Below are 23029 nucleotides of genomic sequence, written 5' to 3'. Positions count from 1 at the left end.
TACTAGACAAGTTTGTTTAAATTCCTACTTTTTAACTTAAACTGGATTTAGGTATTATAGTACTCATTTTTTCACTGTTCCGAAATAGAAAAAATAAAAGTCTCTCTTACAATAAGGTCACCAATCAAAGACCGCTATTTTACAACATTTTTCAGAAACAAGAAGACCATATCAGCTGAATTCGACTAATTTCAGGCACTCAGTACCACAGAACGTAGTGGTGCTGCCATCTTATGACACTTAAGGAAACTGCAGTTTCAGGGTAACGGATCGTCTGTTTTTCGGTGGCTTAGTAAAGCAGGTAAATTAGTTTACTAATTTATACAAAGGGAAAGACGAACTATAGATGTGAATTAAAATTAAAATAATTAAATTAGGATAAAGTTAACAGTTTTTTTATCAGCTGTTAGTTAATTAATGATAATAATTCAGACCTCCACTTTTAGTCTAAAATTGTTTCAGTATAATAACACAACAATGGGGCAATGATAATAAAATCCGAAGCGAGATTGAATTCTGGGGACGCTTGACACTTGACTTTACAGCTAAACACATTTTTTCCAAAAAAAAAAAATTATGTCAGGCATCGGTCAGCGGTATCACTATAAGGGAAACTGCATTTTTATTGTTATGCTGTCTATTTCTGGAAACTAAGCGACGTAGTAAAAACAGGTGAGGTGATTATTATGCTGAACAGTGAAAATACACTTCGCCAAGGCGAAAAGAAACTTAGAAATCAATAAGAAATCCTCTAAACTAAAAGCAAATAAAAGAGAATATAACAATAGAACTCCTGTTTGTACTGTGAAATGTTTTAAATAAGCCTGATTTCTTACCTTTCCCTCAGGCTGTTCGCGCCTTTTCTAACGGCCGAATGCGCGAGACAGGAGAAACGCCCATGCCTCGCTCTCGGTGCCTCAAGGTGAGAGAGTGTGTGTGGTGTGTGTATAAGTGCTCCTCTTCAATACTTTGACAAGTCCCCTTTAGCACGTAGTATAAGTGACCAAATATCAGCGGTTTTTAACCAACTATCTATGTTTTTGTACAAATACCTCCAAGTAGCAGGTGCCACATTGAGCAGGTGAAGCCGTGTTGAACGCTGTTAGCACAGCTGGGTGTCAAACTATCACTGAATGAAAGAATGGCTTCAGTGCTTTTAAATTCAAACATAGGTCCACTTAAACTAGAGGCAAAACAGAGGCTAAACTGTACATTTAGTCAAAGTAAAGAAACAAATGCAATAGGATATGGGTTTTTGTTATAGTTCAGCACTTTATTGTGTCAGCAGGGATCACACTGCATAACTTTCACAGAAATGGGTTGTTCCCTTGCTACAGTCAAGCATTAAGTTTCAGTAATTCACCTGATTCTCACCACCACATGACCACATTCATGGGTCACTTCACAAGGAGCCTTTACATTAAGTTTAAAAAGAAAGATGGCTTCCAGTTTTTACTAATGAAGGATCAATGTTGCTCAACATTATAAATACAAAAATATCCATATTCATTATGAAGACCTGTGATGTACATACATACAGACACATGTATGTACTTTACCAAGAAATGCTTCACTGAAGCAACCACACAAGGGGATAAAAGGTCACTTTACTTCCTTTCCTGATACTATGCAGCAAAACACTGCGGATTCTAAACTGTATGTGCTAACCAACATTCAAATGAAATTCCAGTAACTGAATTCAAAATAAATGTGCTTTCACATTTTGTTAAAAAGGCATAATTAAGTACTGAGATAAAACCCATCTATAATACCATGTGTTTAGTGCATTGCTCTGGTAAATATAAAGGCCAGCTTTGGCACCTCCTTATTTCAAAGGAAACATCCAGTATCAAATCTAAAAATGGTTGAAGTGCCCTGCTAAAGGCTTGAAAATATCAAGTTCTGTATATTGGTAGTGAAATGAACTGTGCAAATATGACCGCCTATTTAAGAATTCCCAACTCTTTTTCTTGTACCGTCAACATCAGCACAGAAGGTTTTTTATAGTTTCACACTTGTCATCCATTGAAAAAGGAAAGTTGGTATCCATGCAACACTTTCACGGGGGGTGTAAAGGTACAGTAGGAGTAAAAGGAGAAGAATTGCCATACTCAACAGTGATCTCTGTGAAGTGTCCTTTTCTCTGCATTCCTCAATCTTAATGAGACTCCTGCATCAGTGTCCTTTAGTAAAGTGTGCTTTGTCTGACCCTTAAATTCAGGTAATAAGAAAATGTATGAGAAAAACTAATCCCTAAAATGATGTGTGACTGATATGAAAGACAATACATAAAAAACAATAGATTTTAACCTGTACTTCAGTGCATAGTACACATGTGGTGTAATTAAAAAACTTTCAGTATTTATAAGTTTACTCGATTCAGATTTAAACGTCAGATCCATGCATAGTAAAGAATGAAAAACACTGCTATTAAAAATGAATTTATGAAAAATATCTGGAAGTCTGTGCAAAATCTGAGATCTTCCTTTCGCCAGACTTCTGGCAAAGTGAACTCTTATGTTCCTCAATAAATGGGTTCCAAGTCAACCACTAGGCAGAAACAGTCACAGTTTAATCTCGCCCCACCTGCAAACACATTCACATGAAAAATTGATGTCCACCTTTTGAATCTGAAGAATCCTCCCTCTAGGGGGGCTACCTAATCCGCCCATTGCTCTTTACAGGTCCAAGTTCAGATTTGGGGTCGTGGGACAGAGAGCTCCATGTGGATTTCGAGCAGGGTCCTAGGGAGGGGCAGAGTGAAGGATCAGTGGCACAAATGTCCCCAGTCACCCAGAATACCCCAACAACACTGTCCACCCAGTCTTCCATCGGCCTGCCCATCACACGTGGTCTCCTCTGGGCCTCCTCTAGAGCAGACTCTCCCTGGGGCAGCTGCTGGAGACCCTGTCCCTCCAGGTATGGGCTGCTAGATGGGCCAGCAAGTAGCCAACTGTCCTCATCTAGGAAGCAGAATCCAAGTGAAGGGAACTGGGAGTTAGTGTGGTACACTTCAACAGAATAATACACCAGGTGCTGGTAACTGCTAGATAACCGAGTTTGAGTTTGGACTCACCTTTGTGCAGCGGCTGTTTCCTAATAAATGCCAAGGGCACAACGAGGAACCGGACTTCGGCTACACGATCCCGTTGTCGCAGTACCCGCACTGTCCAGCCTCCAGGCTGTAGGGGGTGCTGCAGTAGTGGCTTGTAATGTGTGAATTCCACTTCAAAGTCCACACTGATGTCATAAGAGGCCACCATTGTATGTGATGGGTCAAGCCAAACAACAGTTGCAGTCAAATTGGGCCCTCTTGCCCACTTCTGCATGGCTATAGGCTCATCCAGTGGCCCCAGAATCCCACCAAAGTTCCGAAATATTCTCTCCTTTGGGTCCCATTCTGTCCCCACCTGACGTTAGAAACACAAATACAAGAATTTAATTATCTCTAACCTGATTTCATTTTTATTAACCTATCTGGCAGTATTTTATAAAACAATATTTGCCTGTTTTCTATAATGTAGCCATACATACATACATACATACATACATACATCGCACCTCTAGGTTTTTGAGCCGCGAAAATTCACGCAGGTTGGTCTCCACCTGCAGCGTGGACTGGGGCACTGCCCATACTTCCAGGGTTTCCCTTGCCCCCGTTTCTGTAGCCTGTACCTCCTGCCTTACCAAGTACCCCTGGAAACGGTCATCATAGAAATAAAGGTGCACAGATGCCGGGTAGCCAATAGGCTCATACCTGTAAGAGCAAGTAGTATATTAGGTTGCAGCCAATATTTATCAACCACCAGAGTGAAATCCAGGATTAGACTTTATTAACTAAGAAGAAAATCTCAGTTTAGTTTAGCAGCAGGTGATCTAAAGGTTTCAGGAGTGGCCCTTCCGGTGCACCCTTAAGTGTCCAAATTGTTTCAGTAAAATATCTAGGTTTAAGCTTACACAGGAATACAACAATTCCCTACAAGAATCTAAACCTATATCCTTTTGTTTCTAAGACTATTATACTTCCTGACACTTTATTTGGCGCAGCTAATCCAACTGAGGTGCCCAACCTGCAAGCATTGTTGCTCCCATGGGCTGCCTCCAGGCTCTGGAGGCCCAGGCGGAAGAAAGAGGCATAAGCAGTGAGTGCCACATCACTGAGGGAGCTCACACCATCTGCCTGCTCAAACAGACTTTCCCAGTAGGCCTTTAGAGCTGGGGTCCCAGGGGGGTAGTGCCCGTACAGCTGGGCATCCAGGATGTTGATGGCCTCCTGGTTAACTGTGGACTCAAACTTCCGGGCAAAGAATGTGGGCCGGGTCAGTTGCTGGAGACCAAGAGAACAGATATGGACCTGGAGTTCAGGACAATTTTCTAAATAAAAAGAGAAGCTCCTGGACTGACACACCAGTATGGCCTAAAATCCAGGCTCCAAAGAAATATGTTCAACCGAAAACACCGGCTGAGGTGGCTGATTGCACCTGTTTTCTGGCTAACCTGAATGCGCACCAGGTCTCCGGGTTTGAAATCGTTAGGTGAGCAGCCACACCAGTCCACAATGTGCTTGTACTGGCACTTGCAGCCAAGCTTTCGGTTCCAGTTAGTGACACGCAGGTTGTTGTCCACCAATGTATCACACAGGTGGCTATTCCCCAGGACGGTATGGAAGAATGACTGAGAAGAGAACATTAGTTTCCTTTCTGTACTGCTCATGACACATAAAATAACAATAAAAACATATGAATTGTAAAATTTGATCGCAAACTTCAGCGTAAACGTGGCCAGCATACCTCAGCTGGAAGCAGGGCGTAGCTGTAGAACTGCTTTAGCCCAGACACAAGTGGGTCCTGCGAACGGACCACATACTCTACAAAGCGACGTGTAAGGGCAAACCAGTCAGATCCGCCTGACACTTCCAGGCCTGGCGGGATGGTTCGCTCACCTAAGCGCCACATGTGGGAGTCGCACTCATGGAAGAGACGATCCAGACCCTGTTTCTTAATGAATCTGACACAGGACACAGACACAGTAGTACTGGAGCATCAAAACAGGACAGGGCTGCCATTTAGCAGCTCTACACATTAACTCATTTGAGTACAATTTTAAATGAAGAAGCACATCTGAAGTGTGGGTTGCTAAGTCTCGTCAACTGCTTTCTTTAATCAGTAGTTGTCTGACATGCTGCATATTTTTAAATTGCATTAAATTTTGATCTACTGTATTAAACATGGGTGGTCGAGGTGAGAAGGATGTACGGAAGAGCCATGGTGGCCCACAGGGAAATCGTAAGAGGAAGGTTACGACGCTAGGAGTCGAATATTACCAAGTGCTTTGAAAGATGTTTGTTTTTGGTAGGTTTTGTATCACCTTCTAATTTAAATGTTTATATACTTTATGTGCTCTGCCCTAACCCCATTCTTCCACATTGAAACCATTATTTTTATGTGAATGAGCATAATTCAATGTTTCATGGAGCAAAACTATCATCTTATAGCATATGTATTGTTTTTTAAACAATACTTTTTTCAGTTTCTCTATATAAGAGCGTCATCCACATGAATGATAAAGAGCAAAGTACGGATGTACAGTACCTTGCGTTTTCCCTTCCATGAGACTTGAGGAAATTTTTATCTCTGTGCTGAGAAAGAAAAGCCACCAGTTCCTCATTGGTCCTGCTCACAAGAGATAAGGAGAAAAAGCAGCAAAATTATAGGAGATGATATTAGCAACAAAAGGTGATGGAGTGCAAATGAGATGCCTCCTCATGACCAAAACTGACAATGACTGCTCTCCTCATCAGGACTAGGCTGCCATCTTAACTTTATTGCTTATCGGACTCTGAATGTTTTTTACTCATTCATCTTTCACCTCGGGATGGTTCAAGGGCTGGGCTCAATCTACAAAAAGCTCTAACACAGTCACACACTATCTTGTACTTGGAGAAAAAGAAAGTGTAGCTAAGCAACTGACAAGAAATGATAAGAAACATACATGTCAGTTTGAAAAATGCTAAACAAAGATGAAGATAATTACTTACATGAAGAGCAGTATTGGTATAAGACAGTGCTCATTTGCTTAGCTGGACTTCCTTTTTTTCCCCTGTCTTAATAAACACTAAGTTCTATTTGCAGCTGTCCCTGGTGGGCAGAGCTAGGCACCTGGTGGGGAAGTCAGTGGCGCTGAGGTTGATGAAGAATTCCCACTTCCAGTCCAGCATGGAAAGGAGGTCCTGCATGCTGCGTAGGTAAGTCTTCAGCAGGCTGGCGCCGCCCCAGATGGTCACCATACGCCAGGGGGTCACTCGTACATTGTTGTACTGCCTAGCAATCTCTTCCACTTCATGGTGCAGGTAGTTTGAGCGCTGCCATTGTTATAAGGTAAGGTGGATTGTCATACAAGAAACAGTTACCAGTGTAATGTTAACAATATTTAAAATCAGATGTACAGGTGAGAACTCCTCTTGGGTTTATGCTTGGGATCAGCATAAATACCATGCCACAGTAATTCACAAAGATCACATGAAATAAACTGCAGCAAGTGTCTTGCTCAAGGGCAAATAGGTTTCCTGCTGCACCCTCTGTTAGCCGCATTGCCCACCTTGTCCACGTGAATGTAGTAGTAGTGGTCTTGGTGGTAGATGGCTTTAATGAGGCGCTTTAGCTGGCGGATGGCACGCCCATGGACCACCAGCATAAAGGCCACATGAACTGGGTTGTCCACCTTGGATGGGTCGGACACATCTCCCAGGGCTCCACCCAGACCTTCTCCCCGCAGAGCAGCATCTGACAAACCTGCAGCAGTGGCCCAGCATAAAGCACAGTTTTCAGCCTATTTTTCCTCTTTATTTCCTGTTATAGCATGATGATGTAAGCTCTGATGCTACAGCTGTGTCAGTCCCATAAAAGCCCACACCTCCCCCTTGATGCAAGCCACGCCACACATACCATGATGCTGGCAGGACTGGGGGAGAGACTGTGGCATAAGCTGTCCGGCCTGGTGCAGACAGACGATGTTGGCGATCTCCTGCCGGCACTGGCGCGAACGGGCACGACGCAGAGCCGAAAGTGCATCTTTGCCCTTGATCTCACACTTGGATATGTAGTCACCAGCAGGGCCGTGGGCTGCTGGAGCCTCCTCCACACTGCCCACCTCACCCAACAGCACCGGCAGCACCCTGCTCGCCCCCTCCCTATCCTTTTTCTTGGTGTAGTTGCGTCTGATGGAGGGATCGTAAGGTGCCCCTCCCTCTGAGGCGCCACCCCCTTGGCCCTGAGGACTCCTCGGCCTTGGTGAGAACTGACTGCGGCGCCTCGTACCCCGTCTCAGGGCACTGGCTGTTGTTGGGCCTGTGTCCTTCTTTGGATCTTGACCATTACTGTCTGGAAGCTTTGACCGCCGGTGCTTCCTCTGATGTGGAGTGGAGGGAGGCAAGGGGGAACACAGAAAAAAAATTACTAAATTCAACATCTCTTCTTTGACTTATTAAAGAGAATAAGCCTAGAACACAAATATTTCAGTACTCTTAATATACCACAGATATTCATTTTTTGTTTAAATAATAATTAAAGAACACATTGGAGCCCAAAGGCGAACTTGTTTACTACATTTTATTCTTTTTATCCAATTTAAATTATTTTTAGCAGCTTTTGAGAGGGGAAAAAAATCCCCTTTTGCAGAATAAAGCTGGGAAAGACACAGTCCAGTGAATAAAAACAGAAAGATGCATAACAATGGCAAATGATTCATTGTGGGGAGACCTTAAGAAACCTCCGTCACTCCTCGGTAACACACAAACAGACACAAAGAGGTACAGAGATCCACACGCAGAAAGAGGTATGCACTTGTAGAAGGAAACAGATGCAAACTAACATGTACACACAGAAGAGCAGGTAGATGAGGAATACACACAAACAGAATAAACAATCACATAGATACCCAGAGGACATTGAGGATTGTGACCTCTCCACACAGTAATTACTGACAAAATCTGAACAGCGGACAGCAAGAGGAGCTGGAGGGTTGCCACAGTGCCCAGTTAGATAGCTGCTGAGGGGTAGGGGGGTAGGGGGGTAGCCTTATCTGCGTCCATCCCAACTGTCTCTGGAAAACTGAGCGATTAATTATCCCTGTTGGTGATAGGATAAAGTTTGCTCAATATTACCCACAAACCCTACTCAATTTGGAATGCTCACATTGCATTTAGTTTGGCATCTCAGCTGTCGCTAATTCTCCCAATTCCAGCACTTTGCACTCAAGCACAATATGTATTTTAAAGTGCTTTACTCCCCTCTTGACTGAATTATTTCTGTGTCACTTTGATTATGCTTTAAACCACGTAAATATATACACGCATCTGAAATACCAAGTACAATATAAAAAGAGAAAAATGTCCTCAATCCCGAAATATGATACCAACACCATGTCCACTGTTGCCATCAGATGAACAAACAACACACCACAAACAGCTGTGCAGTAGTGTTCTTCCACAGCAAAGGAGACGAAAAAAATAGTAATTGCAGGGTTCCGTTCCACCTCCAGACAACACAAATATGTGACACAGCAAAACCACCAAATTGCTCCCTGTTTAGGACTTGACTCACTTTTTCTGCACAGATTAAATAAGGTATTGTACTGCACTTAGACTGGGTGCCTTGAGCAGTTTAAATCCAATATGACATCAGTCATAGGGCTGTTGTGTGTGCCACAACAGGACAAAATAACATTTATAGGAGAATCCAGATTCAAATATTGGCGGTGTGTTTTAATTCCCCTGTCCCACCATTGTGCTTTGACTTGGCAATATGATCTGAACACAGAAATACTGTCCTTATCTAGACATATGCTCCTAAACCTGGAGTGAAGGACACATCATACATGGTACAGTTATTGGCATCTTTTCACATCAGATGGGATTCAAAGACCCAACATAATTTAATGCAGATTTGCCAATGAGGGCATCTTCCCAATTTTGGAGTGCTCAATGCTGGCTACACCTCGATGTACCCTCAGCATTGAGCACTGTTTGGCCAGGCATTGCTTCACACCAGAATATTTCTCCAGTTGGCTCCACCCTGATTTTGCTGGACAAGCTTCAACGTGTTCCAACAAAGGAAACTATGTTCTGAAAATTACTGCTTTTCCTCAGCAACCATTTTCCTCTCATACAGATTAATGACTCCGTGCATCTTTAATACCTGTATAGGCAATATTCAAAAGAAGACCATCACAGCAAATCTGCTGAAAAGCAGTTGTTAAAGAAGGTGGCAGCTCAGCTACAGGAAAATTTTCAGAGGCCGGCTGTGGGAACATGAGGACAATGGGCACACAAATAAGCACACACTTAAAATGGAAACTTGTAAAGGATGAGTGCCTGTAACATCTATTTCATACAGGGGTGCCTCCGCCCCAGGGTGGCTGGCAGAGACAAAACATCGGAATTCAGGAGTCTGTTCTCACGTTACAGGCAATTCATTATGAAGCAGAAACACCAAATCCAATGACCTCAGCGTGAGTAAAGGGACATTACTAGAACCACCACAGAAAAAACTAGTTGTTCTTCAACTGAAATTTAAATATGTCAGTGGGTAAATAATGTTTCTGTGACCAAAGAGGCCCTATAGGATTAAGAGATTAATAGATATATTAATAGCTGACGCAGGTAAATACAAGAGAAGGGAAATCTGGGGGAGGTAAATACATGAGGAGGGGTAGTCTGGGGCAGGTAGGACAGCGCATGAGAAGGAGTAGTCTGGGGGAAATAAAGATGTAAGATGGGGTATTCCGGTGAAGAAAACTACATTATTTGAGTAGTCTGGAGGAAGTAGACACATGAGGAGGGGTGGTCTGGGACAAATGAATACATGATGAAGGGCAGTCTGTGGCAGGTTAATACATGAGGAGCAGCAGTATTTTGCAGAACTGCACTTTGGTCACATTGACCTACAAAGCCCTTATTAGCCAACTTTCCCCTCTGTTGTCCCGTTAATCTGCTGGGAATAACTGTCCAACAGCAGACATGCAACAGAACCTTGAATCCAACAATGAATGTATCCTTGCTTTGCCAACAAGTCTGGGGCTGTTTTACACACGTTTGTACGGTTCCATAAAATCGCAGAATTAGAACGCATCCTTTTCCATATACCTGTTTTAAATTAAGTATGTCCAGTTGACCAGTGTGAATCGCGTGGTAGAAAGAGATGTCTAGACATTCAGCCTGCGATACTTGACATTTGGATCTTCTAACCTTAGGATTCGTATTTTTCCTCATGCCCGCATACAGAACAGACAGAGCAATTTGGTTTTTAAAGCAAACTAGCAGCTCAATCCCTTCCAGAAATCATGTCGGTAGTTACAGACCCGGCGATGCCCGCTGCTCTTCTGGGCATCTGGCAGCAACACGGCGACAAACAGAACAGCGTAGCGGCGACAGAGCGAGAGCGCGCGCAGCATCGCGCCTTCGCAAACGACAAGGAAGGAAAGGTTGTCCGGACCAACCAGGCACCCACCTCGAGCTGCCCGTCCTCAAGGCTCCTCAGGCTCCACACCACCAGCCCCTGGATGAGCAGGATCGTCAGCGCCGCTGCGATTGCGAGCTTGTACCGCCGCGGGAGCTTCCTGGCTCGTGCGCTTGCCACCATGTTTCTTTTTTTCCACTCCGGAATTCGCAAGCGCGAGCGCAAGGGAGGGAAATCGGCGGCGTGGAGCGCGCACACAACGGCATGCAAAACATGACAGTGACCACCCGGGAGGTATGGCGAGCCGGGGGGAAAAGAGACTAAATATATTTATTCCCCTCCCCTTCACCCACGCGTCATTCCTGCAACTCGAGCTGCTCTCTGCACGTCGCATTGCACGTACCAGTCACTGCACACGCGTTTTCCCAATCATGCGACACGCGTAATAAATGATCAGTAACAGCAGAAAAGACAGTGTCCACCATGGCATACATAGGCGTAACGAGTGGCGGGGGGCGTGTCCTCCAGTGTTCACTCAAGCCTAATTGCTCCCAGTTACCGTCGCTTATTTTATATTAATATTTTTGCTCCCCCGTGCCCTGACATGTTGCTACGCCCCTGTCGCTATCAGTAATGTATGATTAAATTCGCCTCACCCTGCTGAGTGTAAGACGACGTTCATTGTTTTAATAACCCGAAAGCTGCGGTTAAGTCAGCAGAATTCAGGATGTGTGGAGGAAGAGGAGGAGAGCGCCTCCAACGGAACCGACTCCTTTAGCGTCTCCTTGGCAACCAGCGACTCCCACGTTGGAATTCCAAGTCCCGAACTTCTCCAAGAGCCTTTATCAGCCAAGCTCGGGATTCGTCTTTGAGCACTGTGTGGCACAAAACACAGAAAATACAACCTAGAATATCAAGTGATAAAGACTGAATGTGCTTTTGTTCAACTGCCAGATATTCCATATTGATCGAGTTGCTGTCAAAACAGATCCTGTCCCAACAAAACGGGGCTTCCTTGCGCCACATTGGATACTTGAGGAAGAGCAAATCAGTGTATCAGAGTAAAGTGCATTTTATATGTTACTACTCACTGTAATAGTACTACTCACTAGTGTGTGTTAACTAAGTCTCGATCTTAAAACGTGAATGGATTGCTTCATTGTTTTATTCTTTTCGTACACGTCACAATTTCTGTAAAGGGCATCTAGAGAAAAGTGAGAAACTGCTTAGTTTACTTTGTGTAGTCGAACAGAGCAGGAGTTCGAGTTCTCCATTTGGAACAGGTAGATACGGCGCGCGGCCGGCGCTCGCCCCGAACAAGAAGATGCTGTGCCTGTGGTCAGCGCGTGACGTCATTGAGCTTTCTGTGGACGTCTCGCGGTGCGGTCACGACTCGCGTCCTCTCGGTGGTACATTTCCTCGAGACCCGCGCCTCCGTCTCCGATTGTCACGCGCGCAGCGGCTCGCGCTGAGATGCGGCAGCGGCTGCGATCGTGGAATCATGAACAGGACTTTGTATGCCGTGTCCACTTCCACACAGATGTCCACCCTGAGCGCTCCCAGCAATCTCTCCGCACCGTTCACTTCGGGCCAGCTCATGATGATCGTGGCTTCCAGTAAGTTTGCATCTTCACACATTCAGTCTTTCTGTAACTTATATATACTAGGAATGAATATACCGACGCTCCTGCTGTTGTGGTAGTTAATATTTTCATGCCCCTGCTCGTGACGATTTTAAGAAGTGGCATGTTAAACCTCGGCCGTCGAAATTGGAAAAGCAATCATGTAGCATGGCAATTTTGGGTATGTTATGAACATTATTTACGTAGCTTTCGTAAAATTATGTAAAAGAGAAATTTTTTAAATGATTTTTCATTGTTCCATTTATGTTGTCGAGTCATGCTTGTTTATGAACAATTACTATAGTATATAACAACATGCAAACATTGCACTTTGACCCAATGCTGTTTGCTAAACTATGATCTTATCACTTTGCCCTTCTGCTCTTTAGGATATTTGAATATGAGGACAATCCAAGTGATTTTCTCTTTAACTTTATTTGTAAATGGGTGAGTTTGAGCGTCACAGAAAACAGTGTTTGGAAATAAATCTGCACTTGGTCCGTCAGGTTTTTCAGATTCAGCCCTGTCTGTAGGAAAATACTACCTTACCTCTGCTCTGTTGAATGTCTTATTTGAGCAGGACAAAGGGATTTTGGCCTAATGACGTTACTTTCTTTGCTCCACAGTTTCTTTCCTAGCTAATGGAGGGTCTCAGCCTCTGTTTTCCTTCCATTCAGTTTCCTCTGTGGTGTTCTTCCTCCTGGTCTTGGTCCTCCTGGCCGCCCTTTATCGCAGGGACCCGCATTGCTGCAAAGCCAGGCCTTATCAGGAACCTCAGCCATACTTGGTAAGGACTCTGTTAGGCTGAATCAAGCAAAATCCACAGACCATTACAAAAAAAAAAACTGTTAAATAAAAAGTCTGTTATAAAATCTGTTATAACAAATATCTGTTGCAACAATACAACATAAAATACTTGGAAAATAATCTTGGTTCAAGCTCACTTTTACATTTACATTTATTCATTTAGCAGATACTTTTCTCCAAAGCAACATCCATCTCATACTTTTAAATCTGTGAAAAAAAGACCGGAACAGGACAGTTCGAAAGTTCATTCAAGGCATAATAACGTCAAGTGCCTGAAATATGAGTGCAGGAAAATAATGAATGTGAGAAATGAGTTCACAACTGAGACTTAAGAGGAATGGATTGTTGCCGGTGTTGCCAGGTGAACAGATTATCTTGACCGGCAGCTCTCAGAGGTACGGTGCTGGAGTCAGATGTAGAGTATGGATAAGCGCACTGGTGCCATGAAGACAACGATGGGATTCCCTCGCATCCGGTGCGCCGGTGATGTTGGAGCAGTTCAGTAAGAGTTGTGCCGCTGCTGCCCGTCTGCAACCATGGCTTCTCAAGGAACCTCAAATAGCTCATGCAGCCCACTTCCTGTGTGAAACATTTCATAAAGCCCAAAAATGCAATGCTTCCCAAGAGTATCGGGGGTCTAGTAAAGCTAGTCAAGTCCAGGAAATGACACAGGAAGTGAAACAGGAAATGGTCCCACTAGGAGTTAGTTTCTCTAGAATGTCGTGTCATTTTTCTAGTTCATCTGCTTTAACCCTCTACTGCCTTTCTTTCCATGGGTCTCATTGCGGGTGGTGTTTCAAATCCATATCTGGATAAAAATGTTGTCAAGAATGTTGTATGTGAGAAAGAACATGCTAAGCCTTTTCCCAGATGACCTGGAGACAAAGTTTCCATGAAGAAAATTGAAATGTATGTTAATATTGAAATGGATGTTAATATTGATGGGGGATGCGGTGGCACAGTGGGTTGGCCCAGGTCCTCCATTCCGGTGGGTCTGGGGTTCAATTCCCGCTTGGGGTGCCTTGCGACGGACTGGCATCCTATCCTGGGTGTGTCCCCTCCCCCTCCAGCCCTGTGTTGCTGGGTTAGGCTCTGTGACCCCATGTGGGACAAGTAGTTTCAGGTGATGTGTGTATGTTAATGTTGATATTTACACTTCATTATTTAGCAGGTACTTTTCTTCAAAGCAATATTCAGTGATTACTATGTAGTATTTAGCCAACATCTTTGTCCAAGGTGACTTACAATGCTATATACACTACACTACGCTTGTTACAATCATTCATACAATCATACAACGGAGTAATGTGACACTCACATGCACACACTGAGGACAGTTACTTAAAATAATGACTGCAAGTGACCACAAGGCGTAGTTCTAGGTTTCCAGCAATGTTTTTACCACAAGAGCACATATCCGAAATCAAGACAGGTTAAAGATCTGTATTTTTTGGTAGCAACATGTCGTTGTTTAAAATCAAAACTTTACTTTCTTTTATTTGCGCTGAGGCTATGGTTGACTCTGTTGCGTTTTTCTCTTAAAAATGCAGCTACACATTTGGTGTAGGGAAGAAAATATACGCATTTACTTCGCATCTCGTCACTGAAAAAGCCGTATTGTTAAAAGTCATCTTGACTGGTTCAAATTCTGATTTTACACAGTTTTGCTTTTTAACATAGAGGGAATTTCTACAAAGAAAGTGAGGACCAGTGAGGCAAGCTGACCTTTGACACTTACTTTTCTTCGCCGTGTCTCTGTCGCATGCTGGGGGATCCCAAAGGTCAGAGTGTGTCAGCGTTGAGTGATGTCACACTCTCAGTAGGCACTATTGCCAGCAGAAATCCGTAGGTGTCTATTTAGTTCTTTCATTTGGCCATTAGGCTTAATGATAGCCCAGATACATTCTCTTGAAGCTCAACAAAAAGGGTTTTGGATATATTTCTCAGATTTCCTAGAAGCTGTCCAAGCCTCACTTCTGTAAGGTGCTTTAGGACTCAGCACTGTTGCATATACAGTTTGAGAGATATAGAAAACTGGTTAGATTTCAGAAAGATATATAGATATTAACTACTTATTGAATCTTTTTTATTACACTGGAAATATCTTACCTGTCATATGGCAAATGTCATTGTTGGCAGGGGCACGTAATGCGTAGACCTGTCATGCGTAGTAGAATTTACTCGTTAGGAGCTACCTGCTGCCTCAAAAGGAAAGCGAATCAATGGGCCATATTGTTGGCTATTTCAAGGACCCTGCTGAAGCATGAAGACACTTGCATTGTCATCCCATTACAAAGGACCTCATTTACACTGAGTGCAGTCACTTTGTTTCACTTTGTTTTCAGCTCAGCTTTCAGGAATTTCTAAATCACATACAGTGAAATTAATCTTGTGTGGGCAATGAGTCTGTGCTGGGGGTGGGTGTGAGGAGGGGCTGTCAGTGAAATCAGGTTGATTGAAGGATGGTGTTTTCCTTTCATTAGTGGCCCAACAGCACTGGGCTGAAAAAGAAGATGGTATGTGTTCTTTCACAGAAGAATGTCTTGTCTGCTTTTAGTGCCCAAAGCACTGGTAAGGCCTGTTAAAACTGCATTTTTACATGTCTGCACATTTCTTCACAATAAAGTTTAACTAAGCAAAGTGCTTCGAAAATCACGGGACTTCAGTTGCTAGGAGGTTTGAATTCCATGTGATCGTCTTCAGCAAGGTACCTTACCATGAAACTGAGGATCGCAAATGGAATGACACGTAAGATACAGACACATAGTTGTAACTGAACATTTATTTCCCTTTGGACAGTAAGGAATACTTTGGAGAAGAAAATAAAAACAGTAGTTCTTGGATGTTGTCAGAAACGGAATAATAACTTGCTCTAAGTCTCAGCAGCTGTGGGCAAGAATTATGGCCAAGCTTCATGGTCATGCTGTGATCCTCAACCCGCACGTTAATGGTGTCTAATAGTGACTTTCTAATAGTGTCTCTGATAGTATAGGAATAATCGAGTTTACTTTCTGTCAGTTCCTTCCTGCTTCCTGGGAACTTAGTGCCTGTCATAAATCACAGAGGCAGATCGGGATGGATTCAATTGCTTGTAAGTTGCCCAAGTTTTCATTGGACATGAGCAGAGCAGGATCAAAATCATGGGACAGAAACAAAGTCAGTACCAGCGAGGTCATAGCTGGCGTGGCTAAGATCGTGGTTGGGGACAGAGTGGGTCGAAACTGGGAATGAGATCATCAGGATCAGACGAAACTCGTGGTCGTGGGACAGGCAAGGTCAAAGCCGGGACAGGAAGCACTGGGTCTGATAAACTGTGGTCGTATGCTGAACTGGCTCTAAGCTGGGCAGGGATACATTAATCAAAAGACATAACTGGGCCGGTACCTGGGTCTGAGCCGGTTTTGTTTATCAAGGAAGCGTCAGACAAGGTGTTTAAGCTCTGACGAGGTTCCGCAGCTTCCCATTGTGGATCCCTCCGATTTCTGCCATGTTTAAATGTTGTTCAGGTGCGCTGGCCTCACCTCTGGGAGGTGCTTGTGGTGGGTGTGACAGCGCTTGCAGAACGGTACATAAGGTAACAGATACACATACAGAAACAAGTATACGATGAGTTTTAGTCATCTTGATGATTATATGAATAACAGAAAAATTCCACTTTCAAAAATGTTCAGTCAATGGCTGATCAGCAAATGCGGGTAAAACAGAAGACTGCTATCTATTACTTGATTTGGACTGAAATGTCTGCATAAGTAAACAAATAATCTTCTTCTACAGGATGCCCCTCCACAGTACTACAGTAATAGTCAAACACTGGAGGGGTCATCATGTAATGAACACAATTTTGGGATGAGCCGTGAAGACAGCGAGGCCCAGGTTGGTTTCTGGCTCACACATTTTCTCTGTAGTTCCATTTTCCCTTTTCACAGTTGGAGGGAACTCTTGATTCAGCACAAAAAGCTGGATTCAGTGTGGAAAATTGAGCTAGACAGCAAATAACACAAAGAGTTAAAGAACTGGACTTGTGATCAAAAAGGCTGTGGGTCCCAGGTGAAGTCCATGTACTCTAACTCTGAAGGGAGAGTTCCAAATTATGAATTATGCCACTAAAAATATCTAGCTGTTTAAGCAGATATGCACTGTGCAGAAAAATGTGTAAAAATAAAAGTTATACTTTGTGACAGTTTCTCTATGTCTCTCTGACTTTTCTGACCCTTCATCATTTGTCTGGTTGTGTAGCAGCAGCTGTCTGGGCAGGTGTTTGTTATTGGGCTGCCAAGCAGCTACTGCCTTCCATCACGAGGGATACCATTTCCACGTCTTCCTTCCTATGAAAGCGTGCGCAAGAAGGACCGCCAGAGACAGATCCACATGATGATCGCTGACCGGTTTGGCCTCAATACCCCTGTCCTGAGAGAGGTGAGGAATCGCCCAGTGCAGATTGCTGTAATTCTGAAGTATAAACCGGTCCTTCACTACAGCCGCTTTTCTTATGCTTGAGTCGCGTTAAAGACATTCCAGCCAGAATTGTATGGGCAATATATGGTGTATGGTTAGTACTTGGTTAGGAAATTGCCTGGTGACGAGATCTAATGCCCAGAAGGTCACCTGGCACCACGTCAGCAAGTAGTTGAAGTAATGTAGTTGTGTGTTATTTTTAATCCTCATGAAGAGTCATCAGTAAAATATACAAAGGAACCACACCACCATGTCAAGATTTAGTCTTCGCTTTTGTTATGCTGCAAGGCCACTACTGTGAGTACAGAGATTTCCGTCTTCCAAGGTTTCTGCTTTGATGTTTAAGTTTAATGAGAATGATGATTCAATAAATAAAGTGAAAAGAAAATCATTGTTTGGTTGTTGGGCCTTGCGACGGACTGGCGTCCAGTCCTGGGTGTGTCCCCTCCCCTTCCAGCCTTGCTTGCTTGTGTTGCCAGGTTAGGCTCCGGCTTCCCGTGACCCCGCATGGGACAAGCGGTTCAGACAGTGTGTGTGTGTGTGTGTGTGTGTGTGTTTGTTGGCCTTTCCAAAAAATGGCACACAGACTCTGACAGTGCAGTTATTTGAAATTTTGTGCTTCTTTATTTCGAACTATTGTGTACATCTGTATGTCCTTTGGGCCCTGACTCACTGGCCAAGATACCCCCCCTTCCCTTAGGGAGTCAGGGGCTTGCAGGTGGTTAACTGGTCTGTTATTGTGGCGATTGAAGTGAAGCACATCCTTCAGCACATAAAGGACAGGGATACCATCTACCCCCAGGGGCACTGAAGCAGTTAAAAGGCAAGAGATGAGGGTGAGTGACTGAGATTGCTGGCAGCTGATTTTAGACTAGTTTGGACTATTCAGTGAACAGCTCCATGAAATGAATGTTAATTCTACGAAGTTTGTCATACAGTGCCCTTTGCTGTCTTTTTCAAGGTCATTTTAATGCATTTATTGCATGCATTTACTCCTGAAATAACAGATCTGAGAAAAACTGCTGAAGATAAAAATAAAGATTTTATACTGAAATAACATTGCCAACAAGTTTGAAAGTAAATAAGTCTTTAAAAACCTCAAGGGGAAAGTAAAGAAGATTTCTCCCTTTATTTGGCAGTTGAAGACCCTGCCAAAATCTGAGTTTGTGCATGCAGTAGTGCTTTCCTTAAGACATTGTCTGCTCACCAAAAAGCAGACACTTTGATGGGCAGAACTGTTAAAATTCCCGAGGTGTAGTGTAAACAATATGATGTAAAATGTGGGATCTGGGCTCCACAGAACACAGCTCATCACAAACATCTGATAAGACTGCTTCATTTTCCAGCAGAGTGCAGCACCCGCCCACACAGATATACAGCACACAAAGATGCTTGCTAATATTCATAGTGTCAGTGTGCAACTGTAAAAATGCGTAAACTCTTACGCAGATTTGAAAACACACACGCACACATTGTCTGAACCGCTTGTCCCATATGGGGTCGCAAGGAGCCAGAGCCTAACCAGGCAACACAGGGGACAGGGGGAGGGGACACACCCAGGACGGGACGCCAGTCCATCGCAAGGCACCCCAAACAAGACTCGAACCCCAGACACACCCGAGAGCAGGACCCAGTCCAACCCACTGTGCCACCGCACCCCCCTGATTTTGAAAACTCACACACACACACACACATTTTCAGAACCGCTTGTCCCATACGGGGTCACGGGGAACCGGAGCCTACCCGGCAACACAGGGCGTAAGGCCAGAGGAGGAGGGGACACACCCAGGATGGGACGCCAGTCCATCGCAAGGCACCCCAAGCGGGACTCGAACCCCAGACCCACCAGAGAGCAGGACCCAGTCCAACCCACTGTGCCACCGCACCCCCCTGATTTTGAAAACTCACTGCACTAAATTGTACCTGTGCTAATTTCAACCGTTTTCAGGTTTTGGCATGCACGCATTAGCAACCATGTACATCTACTGTCTTGCATATTTCTTTAGCTAAGAGTTTATTTGATAATAAACTAGTTACAATGTCACGTCTCTATGCATAGCTGAAAATTTGCTTTACACAATTTATCTCAAATAAGATGGAGTTTAAACCTCGTGCTTCAAACATTTACATGTTGGTGTATTTCCTACAGCTGCCTCCAACCTATGAGGAATCTGTCCGTCACTCCGTTGCGCTGACCTGGGGGAGTCCAGAGCCCGCTGCCGTCTCCTTACCGCCTGTCACACACAGGCAACCTGAGATGGATCACACCTCGAGCACTCAATGCTTCACACACCGCTCCATTGAGGAGAGCTACAGTGCCTTTGACTGAGTGTGGGAGCCTTCTGCTAACTGTGACTGGGGGAGTGGGGGATCACAACTCCTTTATGAAAAATGCCTTTATAATATTGTAGAAACTACATCTCAACAGCTGCTTGGTGCTCTTTTTCAACAAACTAAAGAATTCAAGTATAATTTTGTTTGAATGGTGCATTACTGTAAAAAGGGATTAGATCATCTGAAAATTGTATTAAGGTATATCAGTAATATTTGACTTGATTCACTTCTGTGCCAAAGAGATGTTAATTCATCAGTAAACAAATAGTATGGTTATGCTGCTACCCAGCTACACTGAAAACTGGGGTCACTTTTTCAGCACATATGACACTGAGAAAAAAAGTGATAAAAAGGTGATTGTGTAGATTTTTTGCAACACTGGAAGACATGGATGAGTTACTTACAACAAAGCAGAAAATATTTACCATCAACAGTCTTAGTCAGTTGAAGCAATATATTTTGTAGTATCTAATTTGTCCATTCATTTGCTTGAGATTAGAAAAATCTTTTTTTTTTTTCACTAGGAAAGAAGTACATTTTGAGTCACTTAGAATTTTGTAATAATAAAATGTTTTTGAAACATCTTTTTTTTTTGTGAAATACAAAAACAAAATGCATCCTTTAATTTCTTTGGTATTTTGACTCAGGTCTACTGTGTACTGAACTAAATTTTTCATAACAGCAGCTGTACCTTTTATGATAATACATTTTCAGACAAAACAGCAACAAATGTGTTTTAAATACTCAGGGGAAAAGCTTGTGATTGTCTGCATTGAGCCGCTCCGTTACCAGGGAATGAGCGGTCATTCATTATGCACTCAAACGTCACACGGGTATCCTGTCGAGCCTCACGAGCCGTGAGAATGTAGGCGGGTTCAGGGGGGCGGGGCCAAGGGGGCGGGGCCAGGGGATCATTCCCGACGTCACTTCACTCCAAACGGACACCGAGGGACAACAGAAAGTAACTTGGACAGTAAGTGTGGGGACTGTGAATCGGTTATAAGTTCACTTTTTAGAGTTTTATGTCGATTATAGCCAAATACATTCGATGATTTTCAGCCCACTGAGCGGATTAGCAAGCGGTCGATACGTCTCCAAACACACGGCGAGGTTCTAAGAACAACGCGCTAAGAGACGAGTTTCCCGTAGCCAGCATTCACCATCCATTTGATTTGTTTAACTACCCATTAGCGTTCATATCCTCAGAGGTACGTACCTAAGCTGAATGTATACCACTATGGATTGTAAGTGGTTGCGTTTCAACTGGCGCTAGCTAACCGTTGTCTTCGCCCGAGAAATGGAGCGGAAGTGTGGACTCGGAGGGGCCGCTCAGACATGGCTGACGTTGTTGTTGTTTTTTGCGGAGCATAATGAGCGGTTAACGCTTGTTCACAGAACCTGTCTCTACAAGCGTTGATTTGGATCAGAGATGGGCTCAGGTGTCGGGCAGGAAAAAAAAAAAGAACGTTTCCATACAAGATACATCGCCCGCTGCAGTTCACCGCGGGAGCGATTAAGGAATCGTGTGTTTTTGATCAATATGGTGGCTTTTTTGGACGTGTACAGAAATGGCAGCCGCGCAGCTTCCTTCGGCGCATCGCAGTGAAAACTGCTTCACATTTGGACGACCGGGTGCGCGCAAGCACACGAGTCGGACCGATGAGTGTCGATGTTTCCTAATACATTTTCTTTGCTTGGATTGTTTTCCATAACGCAAGTCGTTTTTTTCCCCCCTCTGTTTCGTGGTTTTAGGGTAAGACATGGCTCGTACCAAGCAAACGGCTCGTAAATCCACTGGAGGGAAAGCCCCGAGGAAGCAGCTGGCCACCAAAGCTGCGCGGAAGAGCGCGCCCTCTACTGGCGGCGTGAAGAAACCCCATCGTTACAGGTGTGCATCTGCTGCTTGTCACTTTCAAACGTAGACCTTTTTTTCAACATACACAGTTAATAATACATTTTAATTTAAAACTTATTTTGATCCTGTGGCTGTTTGTACTGAAATTGTCTTGTAGACCCGGTACCGTGGCTCTTAGAGAGATCAGGCGTTACCAGAAGTCCACGGAGCTTCTGATCCGCAAGCTGCCCTTCCAGCGGCTGGTGAGAGAGATCGCTCAAGACTTCAAGACCGACCTGCGGTTCCAGAGCGCAGCGATTGGAGCTCTACAGGTGTGTGGGTGGACGCGGGTGGATTTTTGGGCTTGGAAGTGTTCAGATTTTCAGGTTTGAGTTGCTAACTTCATGTAATTTTTTCTGTGTTTTTTTTTTTTATTTTAGGAGGCTAGTGAGGCTTACCTGGTCGGACTCTTTGAGGACACCAATCTCTGTGCTATCCATGCCAAGAGAGTGACCATCATGCCCAAGGACATCCAGCTCGCCCGCAGAATCAGGGGAGAGAGGGCCTAAAGAATCCGGGGTGGGGAGTTTCTTCAGGGGGATGGACACCTTCAGTGGAGGCACAGAACCAAAAATGTGCATTGTACTTAATGTTGACCCGTGTGCTTCCCTTTTTTGTGTCGTTAACTGTCATCTGCACCTGTTTCATAGTCGACCCCTGGATAGCTCATAGCTGGCAGCTGGCTTTCATCTTGGGCTCTGAGCTCAGAGCGCAGTGCTTGCTGGCTGCTTGACACCTCTTAAGTTTTTTGCATGTGGTGGGGTGATGGGGTAACTGTTAAACTTTACTTTTGTTTTGTACTCTATGCTATAGTTCTCAGCTTGGATGGGAGATGGAAAGTGCAGGAAAGCTCCCTAAGATAAGTCACCCACTAGTCTGCAACGGAAGCAGCTGCGGGGTGCAGATGAGGCTAAGGGTCGGCTCTGAAGACTGGTATTTTCTCCTTCCTTAGGAAGGCTGTGGTCATTCTAGCTAAGGCAGTCTTGCAATAATCCAAGCCTGGCCCATCATTCTCTGGCCTCCCCTACACTCATGCAGCATGCTTCGTATGCTGTTAAACTGGGCTGTTTTTGGTTAGTGTAATTTCTAAGTGAAAGAATGCAGACCTCTTGGGTACTGTGGCTGGATTTTTTTTTTCTTTTTTTAATTTTTATTTTTGAACGTTTTTTAATTCCAGTGTAAACTTTGGCAGCTACAATTTTACAGAGGTGTTCCTGTCACAAAGTCTTTGTATTAAAGTTCCTTCAAGTAACTGCATCCATGTTTTATTGTGTGCATTATTTCTGATCAGATGGGACAAGATACCCTAGCATGTACACTGTCCTAGGTGGGATTCGCATGCTGGCCAACAATCAAACCGTGCCTCTTTCACATCGCGCGTATGACTTGCCAGGGAGGGTTGTAAAACAAGCTTTTAGTTGAGTATGAAAGTGTTAACTAGAACTTTTAGGCTAATAGTGTTA

General features: G+C 44.0%; 3 protein-coding genes across 10 annotated transcripts; 2 read left to right on the top strand and 1 right to left on the bottom strand.

Moving 5' to 3' along the window:
• Positions 1–1257: 1257 nt before the first annotated feature.
• LOC108936706 (xylosyltransferase 2-like) lies at positions 1258–11346 on the bottom strand. The gene is made up of 11 exons (XM_018756233.2): positions 10506–11346; positions 6945–7407; positions 6598–6791; positions 6159–6361; positions 5592–5672; positions 4791–5007; positions 4498–4674; positions 4071–4327; positions 3562–3757; positions 3077–3410; positions 1258–2963 (listed from the first exon to the last, which is right to left on the bottom strand). The coding sequence occupies exons 1-11, from the start codon at positions 10635–10637 to the stop codon at positions 2656–2658; spliced, it is 2562 nt and encodes an 853-aa protein (XP_018611749.1). The 5' UTR covers positions 10638–11346; the 3' UTR covers positions 1258–2655.
• Positions 11347–11800: 454 nt separating this feature from the next.
• Positions 11801–20103, top strand: LOC108936783 (uncharacterized). 7 transcript variants are annotated; one of them, XR_001966303.2, is made up of 5 exons: positions 11801–12070; positions 12703–12863; positions 16658–16756; positions 17120–17635; positions 19488–19561. XR_001966303.2 is itself a non-coding variant. In XM_018756359.2 (5 exons), the coding sequence occupies exons 1-5, from the start codon at positions 11956–11958 to the stop codon at positions 19665–19667; spliced, it is 732 nt and encodes a 243-aa protein (XP_018611875.1). In that variant the 5' UTR covers positions 11801–11955; the 3' UTR covers positions 19668–20103. The 7 variants fall into 7 exon arrangements, 6 of the variants coding, with proteins under 6 accessions (XP_018611875.1, XP_018611866.1, XP_018611909.1 ...); XM_018756359.2 differs by having other exon boundaries at positions 17123–17299; positions 19488–20103; XM_018756350.2 differs by having other exon boundaries at positions 17120–17299; positions 19488–20103.
• Positions 20104–20551: 448 nt separating this feature from the next.
• Positions 20552–22823, top strand: LOC108937339 (histone H3.3). 2 transcript variants are annotated; one of them, XM_018757197.1, is made up of 4 exons: positions 20552–20645; positions 21425–21560; positions 21685–21838; positions 21947–22823. In XM_018757197.1, the coding sequence occupies exons 2-4, from the start codon at positions 21433–21435 to the stop codon at positions 22073–22075; spliced, it is 411 nt and encodes a 136-aa protein (XP_018612713.1). In that variant the 5' UTR covers positions 20552–20645; positions 21425–21432; the 3' UTR covers positions 22076–22823. The 2 variants fall into 2 exon arrangements, with proteins under 2 accessions (XP_018612713.1, XP_018612722.1); XM_018757206.2 differs by lacking the exon at positions 20552–20645 and adding an exon at positions 20652–20880.
• The last annotated feature ends 206 nt before the right edge of the window (positions 22824–23029 follow it).

This window comes from Scleropages formosus, chromosome 8 (assembly GCF_900964775.1).
Source record: "Scleropages formosus chromosome 8, fSclFor1.1, whole genome shotgun sequence".
NCBI lineage: Eukaryota > Metazoa > Chordata > Actinopteri > Osteoglossiformes > Osteoglossidae > Scleropages > Scleropages formosus.
This window is presented reverse-complemented; position numbering and strand designations above follow the sequence as displayed.